A 26,165-nucleotide genomic window follows, 5' to 3' on the forward strand; every position below is an offset into this window, starting at 1 on the left:
TGGAAGCACAAATCCTATTTATAGAACTAGCAATCATGTTCAGATTTTAAAATTAAGATTAGGCTTAGGTCCGACCAAATAGTCTGTCTGCTGAGATATGACGAACTGGAAAAAGAACCAGGTGGATATTTATGTATTAGGGCCAAGGTCTTATAAGAAACAGCAAAGGCTGTCATCGCTTGGAAGCATGCCCCAACATGTACCACCTTACAGCTTCTTCCCAGAGCATCTGGGTCATTAAGCAAAGGCTTTAGCTGCAAGGTTCAAAGGGGCAGATTCCGCTATGTGCGTCTAGCACAGACAAACCAGCTCTTCCAAATAGATAATGCATCATCATTTCGATGTAGATTGTTATTTCATAATCTACTCTGACCGGCCGTCGCCTCTGTGTTGTTCATAGACCTCATCAAAAGCAGTGCACCTTGCCAGTTTAGCACACCTTCTCCTGTCCACTCGTCCCCTGTCCCCCAAAACACGAGCGGGCAGTCGAACAGCGCCCAGAGGCGCAGGCGCTCTGTCAGCACCGAGCGCTTCGTCGAGACGCTTGTGGTTGCGGATAAAATGATGGTCGGTTACCACGGGCGCAAAGACATCGAGCACTACATCTTGTCAGTGATGAATATTGTAAGTTTGATCCTACTTTTTCATGTTGTCGTCACAGTGAGCTGCTGTAACTGCTGAGCAGACGGGTTTGTCGTGGCACATGGACCCAATTTGTCTGACTTTGTGTCTTTTCTTCTTTTCTGGAGGTCAGGTTGCCAAACTTTACCGTGATGCCAGCCTAGGAAATGTTGTGAACATCATTGTGACCCGGCTGATTGTTCTCACTGAAGATCAGGTAAGAATTTACTTGGATCTGACGGTGTAGTACTGCTTCGGTTATTGCATAACCCTTTTTAATGTCTGTACTTTCACACTTAGTGAGTGTATGAGCCTTGCACTATTTTACGTTGTTGTCATGGCCGAAGGGGAGAGAGAAGAGAGACTATTCACCATATGGCCACCACTCGATGAAAGATGTGCTCAGGCATCTTCCCTGAGGGAGCCTCTATTGAGGGCTTTTGCATGCAACTGTACATGTGTTTGTACGTGTGATGAGAGAAACAGCGTCCACCTATCATCTGGTTTCTTTTCTAAAGGGCTGTCGCGGCTCCTGATGTGGCATCAGGTCGAGAAAGTAGGTTTTAATGTGAAGTCGAAATGCAACTTTTATCCAGTCGGAAGGAAGTACTAGTCCATCATTCATTGTTTGGGATACGCAGAAAACAAAGTACAGTTATAAAACAAAAAACACATTGGACGGTGGAAGTGAATCACTGATGTGTTGTCCAGTACAGTGGTTTAATAATTCAAGTTGAACATCCGCTGGCAATGTAGCGGTTTACCATAGGATAACAACTCATGGAAGCAGATGCATTTTGCAGACCCCACTACAACTTGTCCTTCTGCTCATTTTTCCACTTCTGCTGCTTTTTCTAATTGTGCATGTGCCTTGTTCTACTCTACTCCTCCTCTGACTCATTGAACTCCCCCCTGCTATAAATGGTTTTACCTTTACTACAAAAACAGAACATCTATCCTCCCCCTGATCCCAGTACAGTCCTCCTCCAAATAATTCATACAGATAATCGTCGTACTCTGGCGGCACGCTGGCTCATCGGTTAGCACTGTCAACACGTGGCATTGAGTTCAGTGTCACTTTTTTTCCCCCCTCCATTTATGCCTTTAATGGACAGTAGACAGTGGAGGCAGACGGGAGGTGAGGGGAGAGGTAGAGGTATGGACACGCAACAAAAGTCCACGACTGTGATCAAACCAGGGTCGTAATTTACGGTTTAGGCGATATTCCAGCTTCTTTCAGCTCAAACAAACATTTCAATTTGTGTGATATGGTCCACGCACGACCAGTCACAACGTGATACAATAAAACACACTCCGGTAGGTAGAGATGCAACATTACACAACACAAAATGACACTGATCAACAGGAAAAACAATAAAATGATAAGAGTACTAGTTCAAGACAATACGAAACAACTCATGATACAGTACAGTTCAATATGGAGGATATTAATATGGAGTCAGGACACAGTATGATACAGTATAGATTTATACAAAACAAGACACTGCAATACAACATGATACATTAACATCTGATACGAAAAGATACAACACAGTACTGTAAAATTTGACATGTTATAACATGATACAGTAAAATATGCACTTTACGCTGTGACACACTAATATATAGTATCATGTGTGATACCATCCGTATCATATAGTGTGTATAATTATGCCTTAAAATAAAGTATACAATCGTTTATACTGCTTTTCTAATACAGTATTAAATATCATATTGCACTGTATTTACATCCGTGTTGTTTTTGCAGCCAAATCTGGAGATTAACCACCATGCTGACAAGTCTCTGGACAGTTTCTGTAAGTGGCAGAAATCCATCCTGTCTCATCATGGCGATGGCAACAGTATTCCTGAAAATGGGATGGCTCATCATGACAACGCTGTCCTAATCACCCGGTAGGTTTGAGCTCACGTCTAGGAAAAAGGGGCCACTTTTTGCCTAGGCAGCAGTTTTTACAATCGGATGCATGGCGTCATATATTTCAAAGAGTTGCTTTCAGTATGAGCGGTGCCAACGTTCTCATTTTGAGCAAACAGCCTGCAGGTCATTTTCGGTGCAGCCGCCTTTTAAAAGCTGTGCTTGTGTGCGTTTGCTAATAGAAGTGGACAGCAGCTGCAGCAGTTACTCCTCTAAATGTCCTGCACATACTTTACCTGTAATTGTTAAAAATCTCTGATGGGAATAAAGACCTCAGTGCTGAAAATGAATCGAGCGGTTTCAGGAGGGCTGTACCTGTCATACTGCAATTTACGTCAAGGGTGTTACCATAAAACAGCAAAACTCTGTCATTACCTGGAATAGACTTCATTGTTGCCAAAATAGTTTTGGCCACATAACCTAGCAACTACAGTGTATATCCCCCCACCCCCACCCTCCCACCAACACTGGTTTTGTCAAGACAGACAATAGCTTACTATGATTGACATGGGCTGAAGCCAAGACTTTTGACTCTCTGGGCTCAGTTCAAAACAGCCTTTCTGTCAATACTGTGTTCTAGGTTGTTGTCTGTCAGTTGATGTTGTCCAGCTCCTTTGGCATTAAAGGATGCCTCCTTTTTTATCATTTCTTTAAGCTTCGCTGCGTAAGCTTCAGCATCAGTCCAGAAAGGGTATAGGTGCATAGTAAATGTACAGCCCGGCCTCCACATGCCAACGGTTTCACCGATCATGAAAGGAAAATCACAGCAGCAGCCATTTAGAATTGCAGATGTCCGTTGCCACCTACAGTGGATGTAATTTTAACATTTCCAGACAAAGGTGACATCAAACAACCAGCTGCAAAAGAAACAACGTCGTCGTCTTTAGTTTGTACTGACAAGGGGCATTTCAACACACTGTAAAGAGTCCGGCCACTCAGTGACCTGCACCATCCTGCACCTGCATGAGAGAAAGACAAAGTAGGACAAATGTAAGTTTCGTGGTAATGCTTCATTTAGTTTGGTGTCCTAGGAGAAATAAATATATTTAATATATATAATAAATGGGCCCGTAGAGCACGCACACGTTAACGGGATACGAGAAAATAATCCAGTGGCTCTACTAGAGGTTGCAAATTAGATTAGACTGAACGGATTATGGTAAAAACATTTGCTACGTCGATGTTTTTATTGTTTTCTTATGATGGTTGGAGCAGTGTGTGTCATAAAATGAACGTGGAGGTTTCAGTAACGCAGTTTGACAAACACCGTTGCTTCCCATTCCAGCATCACTCTCGTATCTTGGTTCAACTTACCAAACTAATTACATTCCCATCAGCCCCAGCTGATACAACAAACGGAGGCTGTGAATGTATAATCATCCACAAGTAGCAGTGTCATCGTAAGTATATTCACGTGCTGACACGAACACTGTCAAATCACCTCTGTCCCCCAGCATAGACCCCCAGAGCCCCCCATAGCTGTAGATTCTTAAACTAGTTTTGCTTAGGAGTCGTTTACTATAATGTAGCCCCTCAAAACAGACAAACCGCGTCTACATTATATCAAAGGAAAAACTGCAGTTTTCCCCGCTGGCTGCAGGTTGCACAGACATAAATATTGCCGAAGCTTTATTGTGCAGACCAACACGGCTGTTGTTTTCTTTTCCTGATTTGTAGCCAAGCCCATAATTTACCTCAGTTGCCTCACATCATTCCGTACGATGGGATGTTGGAAACTTTAGGATAAATACAGTATTGATAAATAATGCAACCAAGGCAAAGTGTAGGCGAGACATAATGGGATAATAAGCTGCAGGAAGGAGACCCCAGCTGAGCCCAGAGATGCTAACACTGGACACGGTATAAATAGCTGATGTTAGACACGACAAAGTCCTTACTAACCACTGTGTCTGCAGCAGCACTACAGACATTCCTTGAAATGGTGGAATGCACCTCAGCATGATTTGAAGATAGTTGGTGCTCGCAGCAGCCCAGCTGAGAGGGGATGGTTTTTTCCCTTTAAAATGTTTATGCACGCACAGATCAAACCCTTTCATCAACCCGTGAACAGACATTTAGTTCGATGCAAGTTCTAATGCAAAACAAACCACGGTTCTTTGGTTTCAGCTCCACCATCGTGAGGATATGACTTGTCTCTTATTGTAAACTGAAAATCTCTGGGTAAACCTTGGAATTTAGGAAAACGTGACTGGAATTCTTCACTGTTTTCTTATGTCTCACACGATTGCATTCATCAAAAGTGACTTTTTGTTACTCTGTTGCTCCTTTGTCAATCTCGCCTTCAGGAGCGTTTTTTTTTTTTTTTTTTTTTTTTGGAGGGGGGGGGGGGGGGGATATTTGGAATGTGGTCTGTCACGTTCGGAAAAAGACACCGAGGGAAATTAGGGAAATAAATCAAAATAAATAGACTTCCTGAACGAGGTCATGATTGTACCTCACTGGTTTGGAGCTGCTCCACTGAGAAGGAGGGAGGAAGAGTTTACAGGGAGGGAAGGGAGGGAGGGGAAGGAGAGAGAAATTAAATTTGCTGTGCCCTTGGATTTAATAGATTAAAAGCTTTGGGAATGATTGGATCAGATCATTCACTGTAGAAACGTATGGTTTGCTCTCGAGCCACTGTGGCGTTCTGGCCTCTGCTCTACTGGATTGTGAGCAATGGGGGGTTAACACTAGGGACACAGCATGACCGAAGCCTTTCCCGTTACTCACCTTCATGTTCGAGCAATGTGTGGTAGCTGCATGACATTTTGCAAAAGGCTGATTTTATAGATGGAGAAAAGAACCAGGTGTTTTCATGCCTTCATTACATGCTATTGTTATGCTAAAGTTTGAGATTATATCTCACCCGACTGTGTGATTAAATATGGAAGGAATGGAGTGGCAAAGAGCCAGTGGAAGAAAATACTATGGATGAAGACAAAAAAAAAGTTAATTTAATTGTATGTGGTCTTTCCCCTTTTAATTCTTAGGTATGATATCTGCACCTACAAGAACAAACCCTGTGGTACCTTAGGTGAGTGGGCTAAAGCCGAATTTATATCCAGCATGTTAACATGTATTATCAGATGATTACTACATGTTTTTTTTTAAGTTGAGTTTTTTAAGTTAACTGTTCCTCCCGTTTATGCAGGTTCTTAAGCAGATGCATCCAAGAAATGCTTTAAGCACAAGTGGGAAGATTTATTGTAAAACATTAAAAGTCTCATTAAAGGAGGCCTTCACTGATATTGAACTTATCTCGAAAATATCTCTCTACTTCTAGCTGAGAAACGCCTACAGATGACATCACTTGGAGGAACTTTCAGTTCAGATTAGGTCATGTTGTTGTTACACTGTGGAGTTTGTGATAATGGTCAACCTGCTTTTCCAGAGCTTCTCCACATGCCATAATCTGAACTCCTCTGTGAAAATCTCAGCTAGAAACAGAGAAATAGGAAGGTTTCAAAGCCTTAATGTACATTTTCGCCCCAAACTAAAGCTATAGGAAACAAGTTGGAATTTGGTGAAGCCGTCCTATAAGTGATTTGCTGGCTAAGTCGCAGCGTTTTCTGGTGCAATGAAACTAACACCTGAGACAGAAAGATACAGAATTTAAATTCAGTCAAATGTGAAAATGAGATGCAAAGCGCAACGGGCTGTAACTACATTATAGATGACTTACTGAACAGGCTTATTGAGCACAGGCCCCCGAGTAAAACTACTGCAACGAGAAACTGAACAACTAAAAAGGGAAAAAAAATATTCAAAAGTGGCTCTTTAAACATGTGCTTCGGGGCCTTTTAGAGGTCTGTGGCCGTGCAGGGAGCCATTGTCTCACAAACGTTTGATTTAGATACACATTTGAATAAATGTTTGCACATTTTGTCGTCCATCACTTCGGTTTAACTGTCTTCAGGAAGGCAAGCAAAACCCAAAGAATGCTGCTTTAACTTGAAAGACGGTGAACCTGTCCTTGACGTGCCCTGAGACGAACCTTACTTAGGAACATTCGCGGTCTCCTGATGGCTCCCGTGGGCCATAATGAGAAGGATGTTTTCACTCATGTTATCATTGCTCCTCAGTTGCCAAGCGCTCTGAGCCCCGGACGGCCGTGGCCACCTCCTCTTCACACGGCCTCGGGTTTTACCAGCTTGAGATCATGTTTACACGTCCAACTTCGGGGGGGGGGGGGGGGTTGGGAGGTGGCTTTTTCAAACAGAGGAGGGAAAAGGTATGTGTTGGAAGGCCTTTGGGGGGTAGTGACACAAGGATGAGATGGAGGAGAAAAAGAAGAGAAGGAGTTGAAAGGAAAATGGAAGGGGAACAGGACAATTAGAGAGTTGGAGAATGCAGGCGGGAGATAGATGGAGTGGGTGATATGCTGGTTGTGGTGGTATTGGGGGTGGAATAAAGGGCAGCAAACTGTGACAGAGCTCTCACCCAGCCAGCACTTCTCCTTCTCCCCGTCTTATCTTTGTAAAGGCCCCGCAGGCACCACAGTATATCTCGGAGGTAATATCGCGACTTCGGGGGCGCTTTGACAGATTGACCGCATTCGTCACATTCCCGCCAGTCTCTTTAATTGCCCTGGCATCTGCTTGGCTTCCTTATTGTCTCGCCCCCTACCCCCCCCACAAATAACCCCCACCCCCAGACTCCCGCTCCTGCTCCCGTCCTCTCGGGGATCATGCTCCCGGGGTCAGATCGCTGGCCTTTAGGGTCGCCGAGTAATCACAGAGCTGGAGATAATGCTTGGTCCACCCTGGTGTTAAGAAAACAACTTGCAATGCAGGGTGTGTGTGTGTGTGTGTGTGTGGGTGGGTGTCTGTGCGCTCACCTATGACCCACGCACACACGGACTCACTTTACTTTTTGTAACACAACACACACACACACATTCTTAAACTAATCGTAGAGTAGCCACCCTCCTTCTTTACCTCCCTCCTTTTTTTCTTTCTTCACCTTCAGGCTCCCTCTCTGCTTGCAGGCAGCGTTTCAGTGCGGCCTCCTGACTTGCGAGTCTATTCTTGTTTAGCCTCTTAGTGAAGAGGATACAAAAGCCACGCCACTTTTAGAAAGAGGGCTGAGTACTCATACAAGCTGACCCGAAGCTGCGCTGTCCACCAGAACCTGATTAATGTAGATGTGTTTACTGATGCCCGAGGTGGCAGGAAAAAAAAAAAATCTCAAGTATTGAAAATTACTAAGGTTATGATAACATTTAGTTATCGATAACAAATCATTTTAAAAAGCTATTTAAGTTGACGCTGCTGATCACATAAATGTACAAGTTTAGTCCGGAGTTGGTCCACATGTGCCTCATAAATAAGTTTTCTGCAGAAATCTAAAATAGGGTTGTACATTGTGTTCTTCTGCAATAGTTTAATGACAGAGTGGAGAATCAGTGGAGGGTAACATACATTAATTTGCATTTTCTCTTGAAGAAATCTGTGCTAAATATGGACTGAAATTGGGTAATGAAGTCTGGGCAGTATCATGGGTTACTGTGGTTTAATTGATGCAAAACCCACAAATGAAACGCCATTCGCTCCCATTATACTTGAGAGTCTGCAGAGACTTACAATATCTGTCTGCTTTGCTCGGTTGAGCAGAGAATATGTGAGACCCTTTAAGTTTTAAGAAGACTTTTTTACAGCTCTTCCTCTTTACAACAACATAATTAAAATGCTTTTTCCTTCACGTGCATTAATGCCCCCCCCCCCCCCCCCCCCCCCAAACACACACACACACACACACAGACATACACACACACCTGCTTTGCGCTGTCATATAATCCCCTCTCCAGTCACCTGTAGATGTAATCTGTGAAGAATTGCCTCCTGTCTCCTCTATCTGACCTGTCAGGCTTTAGGAAAAAAGGCCCGGTGACACCTGGATTGTGGAGAGGTTTTAACTTTAAACACCCTTTCCTTTCCCTTTCTCCCCCTCCCCCCTGATTCGGACTCGTTCTCCAGTTTTCAAAATGAGGAAAACACTTATATTTTTCGGACAGGTTTCCTATGGGGCACAGCCTTTGTGCAGAGGTTCCTTATTTTCCCTTTCTCGGCTCATGGTTTTCCCGATCCCTCGTTACTTGAATTGAAATCTATACATCCAACCCTTGTCTAGACGTTGGCCGGCAGTCTTTGCAGTCGACAAGGAATAAAAACGCGGTTTGAGCGCTGACGCTCAAACAGGTGAATGTGCAGCTGAGGTTGTGTTCGAGCACAGCTGTAAACAGGTGCAATCCCCGTTTTATTACCCCGTGTTTGTCTTGCATGTGTCTGCTTTTGTGTGCAGGCTTGGCCTCAGTGGCTGGAATGTGCGAACCGGAGAGGAGCTGCAGCATCAATGAAGACATCGGCCTCGGTTCTGCTTTCACCATTGCGCACGAGATCGGCCACAAGTGAGTTTTAAGACTTTTAGGATCCTAATATAAAATATAAAACTTGACGTTACTTTTCTGATGCAAATAGCAGATTTTGGACAAAGTAAATGGGCCCCTTGCAGAAACTGCTCATACAAAGAGATGCTTCTTTTAGGGTTGCACATACCAGTGATTCACGCACAGATGGATACCCAGGAGCTATAAGCAACCCTCCCCGAGCCTCTGGGTTAAAATGATCACAAAAGGTGCAAAAACACCCTGCATTGCAAGTTGTTTCCTTAACATGAAACTATTTTGAAAAGTACAAGTGACAAAAAACAGACTTGTAAAAAAGACCACAAACAGACTAAAAATGACCAAAAAAAAAAACACAAGGGAGGGAGTGGGGTCCTTCCCCCCATCTGTGCCCAGGGGCCCAGTTTCTGAAGAAATGTTCTCCGCACTGGGGAAAAAAAAAAGGTCTTGTTTGACCCGAGAGGTTTTTTTCCCTAATGAAAGAAATTAGAGTTTAACTATGTTTAGAGCTGCTCTGATTAGTGGATATGCTTTTAGTCAATGAACAGAAGGAGGCTGATCATCAGCTAGTGGTTGGAAGAATGTGGAGGACAGACAGGAACCGTGACGGACGAGATGGACAGCGATAGTGAACTGAATGTTTTTGGGTTTTGTGTTCTTGGTCAGACAAAACAAGACATTTAACAATAGTCTATAGTTTTGTCGCTATTTCAACACTTTTTACAGAGTTGACATTTGGACTTTTTAACTAATTTTTATGTATTTTTCTTGTAGATCCTTCTGATTTTATTTGCATACATCTCAGGCTCCGTTATTGTATGACGTCCTCATCTGTTTGAGTTTCATTGCGCAGCCTTGAGATTGTTGCGCTTCTTATCTCATCAGGTTATGGACGTCTTTGCTTTGGGGATCTTTGTAGTGTCAAATACTTCCCTTGTTATCTTCTATCACAGAACAGCCCTTTTCCTCTTCAGTAACAGTTGAATGAATTCAACCACACAAGCACACGGGAACATGCAGCTTTGTGTACTGTAGTAATTTCTGGGGCATTGACTGTCTTAATGATTTCTTTTTTCACAAACACACACGAACAGCTAGTGCTCAATATGTTGAAAGTAATTATGCACGTCTTCTTCAGGACGGTACTTAAAGTACATTTTGAAGTATTTTTGTTACTGATTATTTTGGACATTTTCAATATAAAACACTTACAGATGCGTTTCGTAACATTAAGTGTTTAAAATCAGCTCCACCTTTACCAGCTGCTGTTTTCGCCAGAGTCTCTACTAACACTTTGACACATTTCCTCCAGTTGCGCTCATGACTGATGATGTTTTTTACAATTAAATTCTCATAAATCAGGTTTTTGAAGTGGCTCTCTCCTTGAATCTGTTTGTGAATTAAACTGTTCGAGAGCTGAACGTTTTAGATTTGTGCAAAATTCCCATTTGCACATGTGTAACAAATCTGGACTAGACTTGTACATTCATCTTATCAACAGCATCAAGCATAATAATGTGTAAATACTTTGTTTCCAGCAGTGATGAATCACTCACTTAGTGAAGAGCTTGTAGTTTTGTCGTCAAAGTTACTTTTAGTGCAGTTACTTGGTTCAATAACTTGTGCGAGGAACTTGAAGTCACACTTTTTCTTGAGTGCTGGCTTTGTGTACTTATACCACCTCTGTTGAAAGGAGCGGTTTTAGTTTTGCATCTCAGCAGCAGTTGGAAGTTTGGCCGTTTTGCTCCGAATGCAGTGTGACAACCTTAGCAGTCCCGATCGTTCATCCGGCCCGATAATCAGGTCAAAATCTTAATTTGTTTGTACTTTTGTGGTTTTCAAGCAATAATACTAATATCTCCTCAGAAAGACTCTAATAACTTCACCTAATTATTGAGTTTGCACGGCCTGCATGCAGCTCTTTTCCCCAGTGAACATTTTGAGCTGCATCTCCACATATTCCCTCATGCAAATGTCAGTGTCCACATAGCTCTGGCTCTTTCTTCCTGAATGTAAAGCAAAATAATGATGATCTATTAGTCTACGTATCCCTCTGGAGAGTTCAGCAAGATGGCCATTTCCTTTATTATGTCTCATGTCTGCTTCTGTCGTGGGCCTGTTGTAAAAATAGTCTCTGCTTCTAGAGGATGTACAAAAAAAACCCACTGCAGCAGGGTTTCAACCAGCTGATTTATTTCTAGAGGAGGGTATAATGTCATAAACGCCAGCCTTAGAAAAACAGGTTCAGGCTGTGCAATGTGGTTGGGTTTGTTATATACATTAGGCCTGATTTGTGCTCCTGGCCCGTAAGGAAAAGGAAGCTTAGATATCCTGCTGTAACGGGAGATTTTCTCTTAAATGTTATCCAGACAGATAAGTTGTTCTTATGAAATGAATGATTTAGTATACAATTGTTAGTTTTTTCACTTTGTGGACTAAAGCAGCTTTTCTGTATTCTGGAACAGAGATTGAACAGAGCATAAATAAATAAATAAAAAGTCATGTCTTCACTCCAGTCTGCGGTGACTCCCCCCTCACGGCCTGCTCAGACCTGCAGGTGGTGATTGACAGGCAGGCGTCACTCAGAGTGGTGATTAAAACTTTTTTGTTCCTGCCGAGCTCCAGACAGAGAGTTTGACCCTTGACCCCTGGCTCTGCTGCTCACAGCTGTTTCCAGCCAGAGACACGGAGGGAGAATCTGCAACGTGGAGTGTCCAGTGTTGTCTGTACGTGCTGCAGCCTTGGTGAATCCAGGAGCTGCTTTAGCTTGTTTGTCTGTGCTGTGGAAAACTGTTGAAAACGCAACAGTGAGCCACACAGCTGCACTGTGTGACATGAGTCCTTAACGCAAAAATAAAAAATGAAGGTCTTTTTTTGACAAACTAGCTGTTACAGCTGATAACAGCCGTGATTTTTACAGTCTCAGAAGTGAGACTCAAATGTTTCGGATCTCGGCTCCATTCAGACTCCCCTGCTAGCTTCTCACGCTACACATAACTTTGGATTATGATGTTTTTTTTTTTTTGACATACAATGTCTGCAAGAGTCTGGAAGCATAAAAAACAAAAAGATATCGTTTAGCAGCAGCTGATGCTAAAAAAGATGGACTGCACATTTTTAATGAAGGAATTCATTGATGTCTTTTTAATAGTTTTGGAGTGGAGTGGAGTCAGAGACATGGATAGTAGATGCAAATTCATCTCTGCTCTTTATGAGGGAAAACACCAGAAATAAAGGAAACAACCAGCCTTGTTCTTCAAACCGTGTAGACCAGTGGATCGTCATTATGTACATTAATTCCAGATTTTATTTTCTGTTTTTCAGTTTCGGGATGAACCACGATGGGATCGGAAATTCCTGCGGCACCAAAGGCCACGAAACAGCCAAACTGATGGCCGCTCATATAACAGCCAACACCAACCCTTTCTCCTGGTCTGCCTGCAGCAAGGACTACATCACCAGTTTCCTCGAGTAAGTGGATGATGGCTGTTCCCTCTGGGACCGTCTGAGTGTGTTTGGATTTGCTTGCATGCATGTGTGTGCGTGCATGCGTGCGCGCGTGCGGCAGATAAAAAGGTGCACGCCTGTTTTCCTGCTCACTTGCAGCCGTCTCGCTTTACAAGCCGCCGACACTGGCTGGGTCCTGCGGTGACCCGCTAGGCTGTCTTATATGCAAGTCCTTCCCCACTTATTCACATCCGTTTCATCACTAAGACTCCTGCCAGACCTCTTTGTGGCTGTGCATGATAACCGGGTGCCTTCCATTCTCCCATCCCTGCACCACAAGGCTGGTGACGTTAGAGCTTATACAGTCATTGGTGGTGATGTGTAGGCCAGCTGCTGCTCCACCACTGATCCACTGTTTGGGGAAAGAAGACAAAAGTCTTAGAGTGCACAAATAAACCAGTGAGTGCAGCAGTGAATGTGAGCCTGCCAGGCTGGCATGGGATTTCCAGTGCTGAGTCAGATAAGGCCAAAGCAAACATCTAGAATACAGATGATCACAGGTATCTGCAAACCGATACCCGTGACCCGTGCTCATCACGGGTCTGATCCCAGTACAGCCGAACTGAAGCTGCTGGACACTACATTGCTACACACTCAAAAGGGAATCACCGCATCAGGCGATATTTAATGGTTGATCCTGGGAATACACAGTCACCGTTGGAAACGTTTCCATGTGTAGGAATGACCATCAGAAACTGGTCCGACACTCGGATTAGAAGCATGTTGAGAGAGAGTGAGGACAGCAGGGGCGGTGTGCACAAACGCTGATGCTGTGGAGAGATGCCAGATACAGTTCTAAATTAGTGCTCTAATCAATATTTTTATCTTAACACTGACTTAAATGTGTAAACTGTGGTTATTTGTAGCACCACACCCGGAGAGAATTATAACTCTCAACTCTGCGGTTCCTCTTGGCTCAAAAGATCCGTGCCATCCTTTTAGCCTATTGTTCCGATTGTGCAACTATATTGGTTCTGTTTCCAGATGCAGCAGGCAGCTGTTTTCAGAGAAAAACTCAAATGACTGAATGATGGACTTGAAATAAAATGTGTCAACGGTTCAGACAAGCTGCAGCGTAAGCGGCCTTTCAGCAGTTTCCTGTATGTGTGTTGCAGGGGTTCAGGGTCAGTACAGAGAGCAGGTCCCTTGTGTTGTGGAAGCATGCAGAACCCAATATGCAAGTGGGTCAGTACCATTTTTCTGTAATTGCTGCGCAGCTGCCCTTAGTGTTATTCCACACATTGTTTCAGTTATGTAAACGACTTTGCTAGTATGTTTTTCTTTTGACCATATTCGGCATATGGTCCTATGTGCTGGTTACTGGCACTTCGTTTAGTTAACAGAACTATTCTGTAATCACAGTTTTTTTGAGTTCAAGTGGACAGAAAATATCCTTCCGCCTGTCCATCAGTCCATCCGTCCGTCCATACATCCATTATCATATATCAGCTCACGGCTTGTGAAGTAAAAAGCCAGGTGTTCCATTAACAACCGACACGTGAGTGGTAGAAGATATCTCTGCGCTGCAGATCAGTAAGGAACCATCAAGGGAGCACAAGAAGTTTTCCAATGAGTCGCTCGTGAACTTTAGCGTGCACGGAATGAGCGCCGTGCATTTTGGCCCCGATTTCTCACAGTCGCGTTGCAAGTGAAATTTGATGCACGTGTAATGAAAACAGACAGTTGTATTGATCACGACCTCATGTCACATACATTGTAGTAGCTCAAGACTGTATTATTAATTATTATTACATTTTCCTTCAGACTAAAGGAGAACAGGCAGCAAAAGTGATTGAAACTCTGAAAACAGGCAAAAGAAGGCTAAGTAATAAGCTGGACGTTCAGAAGTTCATATCAGGACAATGCTACTGACCTGAACACACTGGCTGCATCATCATCATAATGGAAGTCAAGTTAGTCGGTTTAGCTTCATGTTTTTGCTGTACACGTTTGGTTGCTGGTTAAAGTTTGTAATCCTTAAGATTTCAGTTCAGGTGAGTCTGAGAAAGAACGTGCAAGCTAATGCCTCAGCAAACATCAGTTAAGAAGCTACTTTGTCATAAAACATGAGAGGATCTGCTGTTTCTCTCTGTTTACAGCACAGCCAAACCAAATAAAGGCCCTGTTTCAAAGTATTTGCAACCATGATTTGAATCCCTGAAATATTTAAAGCTCATCTACTGACAAAACGTGTTTTGTGTGGTGGAACCACTCCAGTCATTGCTAACATCTGTGACACACGGCACATTGCGTTTTCTGCAGCTGCTACAAAATAAAAGCCTCCCTGTGCTTCCCCAGGGTGCACGCTTTCAATGTGGAGCAGTGGGATGTTCGGTTACATTAGCAGTACATTAAAAAGTGAGACTTAAAGGACCCCTTCACTGATCTTTAACTCTAGTTTGGGGGGTAAATGTAAATAAATGCTATTAAACTTCCCTCTGACTTCCCTGTATTAAAATATCTCTCTACATCTAGCTGAAAATGTCTCCAGATGACATCACTTGGAGGAACCTTCAGTTTTTAGTATATCATCTTGTTGCTAGTTGAAAACTGGTTAAGTCGCCTTTTAACATGTGACATTATGAATGAGACCGCTAATGACTGTGAAGTCATTGAATGGCTATTGTAGACGAATACAGAATAAAAAAGAGGGGCAGCAATAATTTAAAAAAAGTCTAAAGGAACATAGTTACTAGAGAAAAATTGCAAATGTGAGCAGCTGTTGTTACCTGCCTTACACAAGAGGTCAGAGGTCACACTTTCAGTGTAAGAGAGGCCAGTTATGGGAGCTCAAAGCAGGGTCGTCCAGAAATCTCACTTGCACTTATTGTCCAGTTTGTGCATAAAAAGCTGCATGATTTCTAGCAGCGTTCGTTGTTTGTTAGGCCTTATATGGATTCAGAACAACAACACAGTCATTGCCCCTTAAACGAATAGGAAGAAAAATCTCAGTTTGCAGCTGCGTCTCCGGGGAGAGTCTCCACACGACTTTTTCTCTATCCACTTCACTTTTGGTGCATGTGTCCTGGGACTAACAATCCTAATGGCTCACTGCTAAGACCTGGAGTATTGGTTGGATGCATTGCATGTGTCTGGTTTTTGTGTTTGTGTTTAGTTAGCGAGGCTTCCAAGGAAGTGTATAATAGCGGCTGTGGCTGTCAGATGATGTTTCTGGCTTCCCTAAGTTCCCTAAGTTGTTAGGGGAGGGATAGTGAACAGCTCTTCTGACAGAGATGACAGTATCATACGCCAGCTTCCAACTGGGACACAAAGAGCCACTTCTTTGATGCTCCGTCGGGCTCCCGTCCATTTCCGGCTCAAGTGTCCGAGGGTGACCGAGGAAACAAGGTTACTCTCTTGTAGCAGCTCCTGCTTAGCTTTTTTTTAAACCACCCTTTGTGCGAGTCTGTTGCGTGAGTTGTGTCTTTTTATTTCGTTTTTTATTGCCCTTAGCTTGTATGTGTCTTACAAAAGGGTTCTGTCTGTAAACTCTGATTGTCCTCCTTTTTCTCTCCCTCAATCAGAGTTTTGGATATCGCACACGCTTCCCAATGCCAAGTAAACAACTTTGGCTGTGGTGTTGGCCTAGATTCGCAGTATTGCTTGAGCAATATGTAGTGCTTTGTTTGGGGGGTTTTTAGGACTGGTTTATGAATGCACTCACATTTCAGCCCAGGCAGGGCCACTTCTCCCATGTCTGCATTGCTTGTTTGTTATAAATGTTAACAGGCACTTAGTTTGGGTCCATTAAATTCTCAGCAGTGGTGCAAAGTAATGAATAGCAAATACTTTGTTTCTGTACTTAAGTACATTTTTCACCGATCTGTCCTTTAGTTAAGTAGATTTAATAATGGCTAAGAGTGAATATCTATACTTTTTTCGCTCCATTACATTTCAAAGTTGCACATTCATTACACTTTTCATAATTTACCTCTTTTTCTATTTTGTAACGAAAACGAATCAATACCGAGATATGAATCGCTTCACTAAACCAGGCCCAGGCAGGCACAGTGTCTCTTACTCCTTCCGTGGTCTTATTTAAAGACAAATTAGTATCAGTGAAAGTAACGCGGTTATTTTGCTGAGTTTGGCCTGTGTACCGAGATCTGCATTAACTGCACAGAAACACACATATGCAAAAATAAAGCCTTTAAATGGGGATTATCGGCCGCGCTGTCACTCTGCCGTGTCAAAGTCCTATAACATCGCATTGCCACTGAAGGTGCAGTGCAAAGCGACTACTTGGCGTTTGGACACTGAGGACTGGGACAGATCTGGTCCCTGCTGATTCCTACATTAATATGATTGATTGACTGAGGTGTTTTTTTTTTGTTTTTTTGTTTTTTTGTTTTGTTCTCCTAGTACGTGACCATTCACTGTTTGTAGGTGTAGGTGTAAATAGCAAAATAAAGCTCCAGGAGAAGCCCAGACCTTTACACTCAAAGGGATTTCTGTAACTATTTAATCCTGTGCGTCCTCACCTTGTGTCCAGCTCCCTGGACATTTTCTTAGTGGTTGTATTAATGTTTTATACTTAAAATTGCAGTAAGAGCCGTAAATCCTTACTGTCAACATGTGACGGTCCAACATGAGTAAAAGTGAAAGTGGTATCAGATCATAAAACAGCTTCAACCTATCATTTATGTTTATTACCATTAAACAGAAAAAGTGTCAGCCCTCAAAAAAAAAAAAAACATAAAGCAACACTGGTCCCTAGAACAAGACAAGGGAGAAAAATGATAGTAAGGTACTTTTACTTTTGAAAGGTAAAAATTGAAATCATGTACTTACGTTTGCTTAAGTAGAAATATCGGTGGGTACTTTCACTAGAGTAAAGCTTTGTTTGCATATTCGTACTTTAATGAAGTACAGGTTTTGAGTACTCCATCCACCACTGCTTCTTAAAGACAACATGCACCCTTGAATTTGATAAAAGATTTGTGTAACGTCTGCCCTCTGATAATTGTTAGACAAAGTCAGATTTAATCATGCTGCTGTCTCACCACTGGTTTGATCCCATCCGCTCTGGTTATAATTGACAGGAATGACCGCAGTTAGAGTTCAGGGTTAACTGATGTTCCTGCCTATTAGAGGATATTTCCGGCCAGCATAATGAATTTGGCTGAATGCACTGGGCAGGAAGCCTTTGCGACGATGTCAAAGAATAGCCTCTATGTTTAAACTTTGACTATTTTGTTTCTCTCCAAACCAATAAATAGTGAAGCTTGCCTGCCCTTAGTGCGCAGGGAGTGCGGGGGCCTCAGAGGCTCTCTGTTTGGTGAGAGGGTCCTCTGAGGAACAAGAGCCAAGAAATGGGATTATTCCATTCACTAACTCAGAAAAGGGGCTTGAGGAAAGAAGACAGACTAGATAAAATTAGTAGAGAGGGGGGAAAAGGGAGGAAGAAAGAGTTTAGTCCTCTTGGTTTAACTTTGTATTTGCTACTCTGTGGGTTGAATACAAAGTGCCTTTACTGGATGTGCGTGTTTGAGTTTCTTCAACATTGTCCAAAGATGTATAAGGTGTGTTATTATTCAGACCATCCAGTTTGCTATTAGAGCCTTAGTTTCAGCAACAGGTGGGTCTGTCATTTATGAAGGGGCTTTAGAAGAACACAATCCCAAGTAAAAGTGCAAATACTCATGTAAACACGTGCACCGCTACAAGTAGGGCCACCATTATTAGGTCTGACGTGAGTGAATGTGGTCCACTAAGAACTTGATCTCTACTGACAAGAAAGTTAGTGTAACACTATTTGGATCCCATTCAAGTCCAGGTTTGTTCCACGAAAAGTTCCTGCAGAAATTTAAAATCCAAAATCTAGTCCAAGGTATAAACATATACCTTAAGTAAAAAAGTAAAAGTACTTACTGTGCAGAATACTGTATTTTTTTTGTGTGTCCTTTCGGCTCGTCCCCCTGAGTTCAGGCTCGCCACAGCGAATCATTGTCTTCATGTTGATTTGGCAGTTTTTACGCCAGGTTTTCAGGCTTGTACCGGCACTGCACACATGGGGATGGGAACAGGCTGTTGGGGGTTCAGTGTCTTGCCCACAGACACTTCGACATATAGCCTGGACCGGGGATCGAACCACTGACCCTGTGGTCCTTGGACGACTGCCTGTACTGCATATAATATTATTTTAATATAATGAGTGTGTCACGTGTTCACGGTTCAGCATCACTAAGGCTGCAGATCGTGACTCTATGTACTTACAGCTGGTTAATCTACAGTATGAGAATTAGCAGATTAACTGAAACAGTAAAAAGTATAATATTCACTTTTAATTGTAGTGGAATACGAGTAAAGGAAGGTAAACTAGAAGTTCCTGTTACTCAGTGACTTTCCACCTCTGCATTTAACCCAGTCTCCAGTGGCAGTGGGGGGAAGTGAAATTTTACTCAAGTACTGTGGTTAAGTACAAATTAGACGTACTTTTTACTTCCCTACTTTCAGCTGCCGCTTGAGTACTTTGCAGATTCCGATCCCTAATAACAACATAATCAATATACTAAAGGCAGCTCTATGATTCTGGATGATGCACTGTCAGCACGTAAAGTGGGTAAAATCAGCTCCACCTTTACTTGCTCTCTGACACTGATCCTTATTTGTTAATAGTAATAATGTTTCTTTCCCACATTTTGAAATTTCAACATCAGATATTAAATCGGTCGACAATAAATATTTAAAACTTTTTAAAAAGCTCATTTTTACTGGTGTGTATACATTTGTTTGTTTGTTTTATTGTCAAGGATTTGTGAATAGGCAAAATTACATTTATGTGATGATTGAAATGATGTCCAGAGAAATTAATTCCCTAATGGAGCATTTGTACTTTTGTATAGTAAATGTTGGAGCATGCACTTGAATAAACACCTCTTTAAAACACTTTGAACAGAAACTGACAATTACCACCTTCGTTAAGATGGAATTCATTGCAGTACAAAGTTGGACTGCATTGGTTCCAGTAAGGTGAAGCTAATAGACAGATATCTCAAAATCTGGATAATGTATGTTTTTCCCAATTTGGGGGAACTGAGTGTGTGCGCTTCCTTTAGTTTCAGTCCTCGGTCGTCTATTCTCTCGTATTCCGAGCCCATGTTTTAGTCTTTTCAATTACTCTGCATTATTGTTGTCACCAGGCCCACTTTTCCTTTCGAGGGATGGGAAGCATTCCACTGCACACTGCAGCTGCCACAGCTGGAGAGAAGTCAGTGTTATAGTAAATAGTCGTAGTAATATTTTGCCTTGAGTTAAATCCTCTGACTCACGTAGAAGCAGAGGAGGTAGAGATCTAAATGAAATACATCTGTGTTTGTATATTGGCACTCGTCTTCAGTATGATTTTAGTGTCTTACAAGTTTGTCAGAAGGTCAAAAGAATAAAACAAGATTTTATTCTCTTGGCTTTCGTAGATGGGAGTGGAAAAGCATGCACACGGCGACGCAGATAGTTACACAAGCTCAGCATCTTTACTCACATTAGACAGTTGCATCAACAGATGGAACTCTGAAGCTTCTTGACTGGTGTTTTTTTTTTTTTCTTTTTTTAAGCTACTAGGGTACAAAACTGCACGTTCGACTTTTCCTTTGAGTTCTTCGTGAGTGCACATATTTCTATCTGACAAAACAGACTAAACAAATCTCTAGTCATAAGACATAGCTCCCCTCAGACTTTTCTCCTCCTTTGCCTGCTCTCATTCAGTTTACTGGCTTCACTGTGGATGCGGCATAAGCACCGACACAGGCGACGGTGGAGCACGGGGCCACATATTCAGTGAGTTTGGTGTTTTCAGACACTCAGATCAGCCTGCCCTCTGCTTCTCTGCTGAAACGTTTCTGATTGTGCTTCAACAGCAGCTTTTATGAGAGGGTGCGGATGTCTAATATCAGTCTTTGACAAGCTTTCTACAACACTATGCGGTAAAATGAATGAGTCAAACAGCACCAGAAACGAAGAGGGCGACTCAGCATTTTAGCCTCTCTCAAAGCGTAGAAAGGTTCCTTTGTGTAAGAAACAATCTTACTGTGGGTTTGTTTTTTGACAGCTCAGGTCGGGGGACGTGTCTGGACAATGAACCTCTGAAACGAGACTTCCTGTACCCAACAGTGGCCCCGGGGCAGGTGTACGACGCAGACGAGCAGTGCCGCTTCCAGTATGGAGCCTCGTCACGCCAATGCAAGTATGGGGTAAGGAACCAGCTTCTTTCCCTTTTCTATCTGTTCCCGCTCAACCAGAGACAACAGATCAACATAGATAACACACTCTAAGCCGGTATGATGCCCAGTAAAAAGGTCAAACAGCCATTAATCTTCTTAGACGTTACATAAATGCATAAATTACTTGATTAATCATTTGAAAGAAAACTAATTGGCAGGTATTTTCATATTCAATGCATCCTGGTTCTCAAATCTGGGAATTTGCAGCTATTCTCAGTCTGTCCTACATAAACCTTAATCCAAAAGGTTCAGGGCTTGTTAGGGTTCATTCGTGTACAGTTTCAAGGAGAGAACTACTTCACAAACCTGAGTTCTGACTATTTACTTTGAAAATGATGAATGTTCAGTTCAATTGGAGATGCGATATGGGTCATAAATGTTTATTCGGACTAATTTTTTTTAGGATTATACACCAATCAGCGACAACATTACCACCTGTGGTCTCAGTACTCTCATAGAGGTCAAATTTACAAAACAAATACTCTTGGCCCCCTTGCTGTATGTAAAGCCTGTTTCCACTAGGAAACTAGGAACTTTTCCTAGGACCAGGAACCATCTGAAGAGTTTAGTTCCTCGTCCAGTGTTTCCACCAGAGGATTCAGGGTCTTAAGTTAGTTCTGAGGCTATAGTTCTAACCCCCTCAAATTTCCTTGTCCATGTAGGTTTTACCGAAGGTCCAGAAACTACTGAGATGGAGCCTGCAGCTCGGAATGCAGCTATTTAGGCTGCTGCAGGAACATTTTACGTAATTAAATTTAATTAAAATACCTGTGTTTCCACTGCAGGACCCAGGGTCTAAATTTAGTTCAGAGGTCATAGTTCAAACAAGTCCCCGCTCAGCAGAAGTACTTTGTAAAGGTCCAGGCACTACCGGGGCTGACCGTCACATGAGTGGTGAAACACCACAAAGCATTATACGGACCTGACATCATTAAACATTCCCGTGAGTTTGGTCCTGCTGAGGAAATGCAAATCACAGTTCCCTCAATGATTTTTACCAGAGGTAAAGTTCCTGGGCTTTAGTTCTTGGGAAGTAAAACATGAACGTGAACTTGGAGATTTCGAACGTGACGCGATGCTGAAGGCAAGCAAACGTAAGGGAGCAGACAGAAAGTTAAAACAAGCAATTCTCACATCTGAGGACCTGGGATCAGATACTGTAAACACATTACCGCCGCAATGAACGATTAAAATGGTTGGCAATCAATTAATTGTCTAATGAGAATGAGTTCCGTGCATAACATAACAGCTTTTACAGGATGAGCTTAAAGTTGGATCCTCACATCTGTTATTTGAAAGCATGTTATCTGAGCTAATGATACCAGTTTTCTTCAAGTTTACATTAAAAGGAGGTAAACATGTGAGGAAAATAATTTTCTCTATTATCGTCTGGCACCTTGAGCTGCTGTGGAGGTGTCTGTCCACACGTGGCTTTATTCTTCTTTTTAATCTATAAACTTCCAAAACAAAGAGATGAAGGATTGAAGTCAACGCTCCCTTCATCTGTAATGATAGTGACCCCCCCTCCCCACTCGTCCAAGTAATGAGAAAACTTCAGAACATGAAGCGACACAGGCAGTGAAAGACGAGCAGCAACCACACGGTGAAATGAGTCCTCAAAGATTTAACGAACAATAATGTGATAGTGTTTTATATTAAATTAAACTAGTTTTAAAAAAAAAAAAAGGGGGGGGGGAGCTGTAGAGATAGGCTGAGATCACAGAGTTATTTCATGTCATTGAAAGAAATATCTGACAGCAGATTATAACAGGCCCCAAATCAAGCCTTGTTATTTTGGCTCCTAAGCTCATAATTGTGGGTTTAGATCAGGATGAAAGACACATTTATGAGCAGCAGTGATTCGATGGAGCTAGATCAGAGTTTTTCATCTGATGATCAGATCTATTTCACGCAGCCATCTGTGGAAGAGATGCCCTCTGTGACTTACAGGACAGCTGAAACCGCCGAAATGGATAAAAGCTCTAATGACTGGAAGAGTGTGGTTTCTTAAGCTGAGTCTCAGCCATAACCTGCTGAACTTTTCCACATCTGGATGCATATTTTCTAAATGCACCGTACTCTAAAATAATTCAGAACGAAAGTGGACCCAGAACTATTCAAAGTTTCTCTCCAATACATTAATTAATTTTAATATGTCACAGGTAAAATGACTTGCCTAAGACTTTGAATTATTGTGACTTTATGCATGAAAATTAAAGATTCATCTTCTATATCACGGCTAGACTTGCAGTATTTCATGCATACTTTATTGCAATAACGATACATGAATTAATGCAACATCTGCAGAAATTCAGTCACATGACTAATGAGTTAGTAACAACAACTATTATTAAATATTGTTTTGTTTTTTTTCTTTTAAAGGGGCATTATTGGGGTGGCAGTGGCTCACTTGGTACAGTGGCCGCCCACCGTGAAAAAGGGGCCAAATCAAAATCAAAAATTGCATTATTATGCTTTAGTTAGGAGGTAAATAACTTTAAATAGACGTTGATCAAGTAGAGGAGCTAATTCACTCTTTGATCTATTACCTTTTCACCATTCATTTAGGTGCCTTACTAATAGACTTTTAATACCATCCTACACGAGCATGTGTTTTGGCAGGTGGTGAAACTTTGGGCTGTTTGAAACTAGCATTAAAATGTGTAAACGTCGAGTGTCTCCAGACATCTGCTGAATTCTCTCTATTGATGATGGTCTCCTGATGTCTCGTCTAGTGCCCCCATCAGGTTGACCGTTGTGATCGTGTTTATTATTTTTAATTTTTTTTTAATTTTGGAGACTCCTCTGTCTCCTTATAAAGACTGTTGCAGATCAAACCAAAATCTATGTGTCTGTATTTAGGAATTCTCGTCAGACAAGTTTGGGGAACTACACATGTAGAGCAAAGTAAAAGTGATTTACTTTCTTCAGCGGCTTTAACTAAACATTTGAAAGGTGCTCCGACCAGATGGGTTCCACACACTTTGAGTTACAGCTTGACACTGTGTCCGAGAGAGGAAGTGGGCGTAATTCACAGCAATAATTTGGTACCAGTGACCAGCTCCCACCTCTCAGTTAGACTCTCAGTCTGTGTTAATAGCCACCACCACACAAACGTGAGCCTGAATAGAATGAAAAAGAGCTTTATTAGCTATATTGGAAGGTTTCCTGTCCACAAAGTGACCGTTTGCTGCCTTTTTTTTTTTTTTTAATCTGGGTTGGTTCAGGGAGCTGCAGGGCTGTAGCATATTTACTGACCCCCGGGGGTCAGAATCTATGCGCTGGATCGTAACTCTTCTTCATTGGCCTGCTCTTCTGCTGTACACAATTTTCCTGTAAAGCCTTTGAAGTCGAGATGGGAGATGACCCAGTTGGGTTTAATGGGAAATCTAATGCAAGGTTGAGCAGCGCTGTCCCTGTAACATGTGTTGCCTTTATGGTTTTATTTATTTGGGGGCAACTTAGTACTGTCTTCCCGCTATCTCCCTCACACGCACTCCCTCCCTTTAGTAATCTTAAATGGATTCTCCTGATGTCCCAGACTGAGGAGTGAGGAGGAGAAGACAGAGATATGATGTTTATTCAGACCACTCGGTAATACTAAAGATATTTGTTAGACTGACAAGTCATCTTTATCTAAACTTGGGAGGCCAATTGCTCACTCTTGATTTCCCCTAAGAAGCAGCAATGTGAATTCTTGAACTGATGTCACGGTCCCGTGTGGTCCCGAGGTGAACGTGAGCAAGCGTTAGTCATGGTGTTGATCCAGCTGACTCTTCATTTCTCATAAGAGAACATTAAGAGCATCTCACGACCTTTGGCATATTGCTCAAGATGCACTGTTATCCAAAGCATATGGGCTCTAGAAGCTAAATGCCTCACCGTGGTCGTGTTGTGGTCTCATCAACTCCACGCATCCTGTGGTCTGATCTGGATTCGTGTAGATTTATAGATGAATTACCATGCTGCTTGTGCCCTTCTTAATTTTTCTCACAGCCGTCAGAGAAGAACAACACTAAGAGGAAAACAACCAAAGGCTACTGATAAATCACCCCCCCCCCCCCCCCGTCTGCTGAATTGATTTATTCTGACCAACTTGCTTTTGCCTTCTTTCCTAGGAAGTTTGTAGAGAGCTCTGGTGCCTTAGCAAAAGCAACCGCTGTGTAACTAACAGTATCCCGGCCGCGGAGGGGACCCTGTGCCAGACCGACAGCATCGAGAAAGGGGTAAGTCACCCTGCGTTTGCCCAAATTGCCCTACTTGTAAAAGTAAGTGGTATCTACGTTCCAGTGCACAGCTACTGGCCCTGCCCAATGTTTTGTTACTTCTCGTTCCTGTGTTCTCTCCTCTGTCCACTTTCCACTCACCCCAACCGGTCGAGGCAGATGGCCGTCCACCCTGAGCCCGGTTCTGCTGGAGGTTTCTTCCGTTAAAGGGAGTTTTTCCTCTCCACCGTTGCCTAGGACTTGCTCAAGGGGGAATTTGTTGGGTTGTCTCTATACATCTTTATAGCTTTTGACTTTATTGTGTGACTTTGTGGTGAATTGGTGCTAAAGAAATAAAGTTGAATTGAATTCATTTGAAATTGAGTGTTGTGTGAGGTTAAAGCTTTCCTCTGTATACATTGAAGGCAAAAATAAATTGAAGTTGCACTGCAAATGTGGAGCTGAAATACTTTGATAATAATACTTTGACAATACGTGGAGAAACCATAACTTAGGTTACTAACTTTGATTAGATTAGTTTATCCCTCTGTGCTGTCGTCCTCTGCCGGCGTCCATAAAAATGATTAAACACACACATCAGCCACACACACAAAACACTCCAGTGGGTGACATGTTTCTTCATTTCAAAACACTTGGTTGAGATATTTGTAAGAATATTGCTCCAAATGCAGCGAATCACCATAATTACAGTGGAGAACTTGGCTCTTGCTGACTTCAGACAGCAGCACTGGCTTCCCATCAAGTATTATATTGATTCAAAAATCCTCCCTCGTACTTTTAAAGCCCTTCATAACCAGTGTGGTAACCTTGAGTGAGTCCTTCCAATCACACTGGTACGGTGTGAATGGTTGTCTATCTGTGAATGTCTCTCTGGCCCTCAGGTTAACCTGTCACCTTGCTGGATATTTCATCTCTATGTGTTTATGATTTAAACCTGGCACTCAAATGGGTGATCAAATGTTTAATTTTAATTTAATTCTGGGGATATTGTTGTTTTTATACCGTTGCTCTTTTCCTCTGCAGCTGCTTTGACTGAATCGACTGATGGGGCTTTATGCTGCTGTCTGTGTTGGTGATCTTCCATTTGAGTCTTCTGGGTTTTGGATTGGATATGTTTTTCTCAGGTCCTCCTTAGATCAAGTCTTTCTTTATGGAAAATCGGTTTATGCATTATTACATTTTGGGTCTTGGTTTGATATCATTAGAAGTATGTTTTTTTATTAATTTGGGCAAAGCAAACCCTTTAATCATCG

At 42.4% G+C, this 26,165-nt stretch overlaps 1 protein-coding gene across 6 annotated transcripts in view; it reads left to right on the plus strand.

The window, feature by feature from the left end:
- adamts6 (ADAM metallopeptidase with thrombospondin type 1 motif, 6) overlaps nt 1-26,165 on the plus strand; it is a 67,534-nt gene that overhangs the window by 4,777 nt on the left and 36,592 nt on the right. For all 6 annotated transcript variants that reach the window (XM_067484154.1, XM_067484156.1, XM_067484155.1 and 3 more), the window contains exons 5-12: nt 401-624; nt 755-838; nt 2,390-2,535; nt 5,548-5,591; nt 8,858-8,963; nt 12,285-12,431; nt 20,515-20,656; nt 24,805-24,912. In XM_067484154.1, coding sequence (XP_067340255.1) covers nt 401-624; nt 755-838; nt 2,390-2,535; nt 5,548-5,591; nt 8,858-8,963; nt 12,285-12,431; nt 20,515-20,656; nt 24,805-24,912 — 1,001 coding nt within the window. The remainder of the gene's footprint in view (nt 1-400; nt 625-754; nt 839-2,389; nt 2,536-5,547; nt 5,592-8,857; nt 8,964-12,284; nt 12,432-20,514; nt 20,657-24,804; nt 24,913-26,165) is intronic.

Source organism: Channa argus, chromosome 18, assembly GCF_033026475.1.
Source record: "Channa argus isolate prfri chromosome 18, Channa argus male v1.0, whole genome shotgun sequence".
Classification (NCBI taxonomy): Eukaryota; Metazoa; Chordata; class Actinopteri; order Anabantiformes; family Channidae; genus Channa; species Channa argus.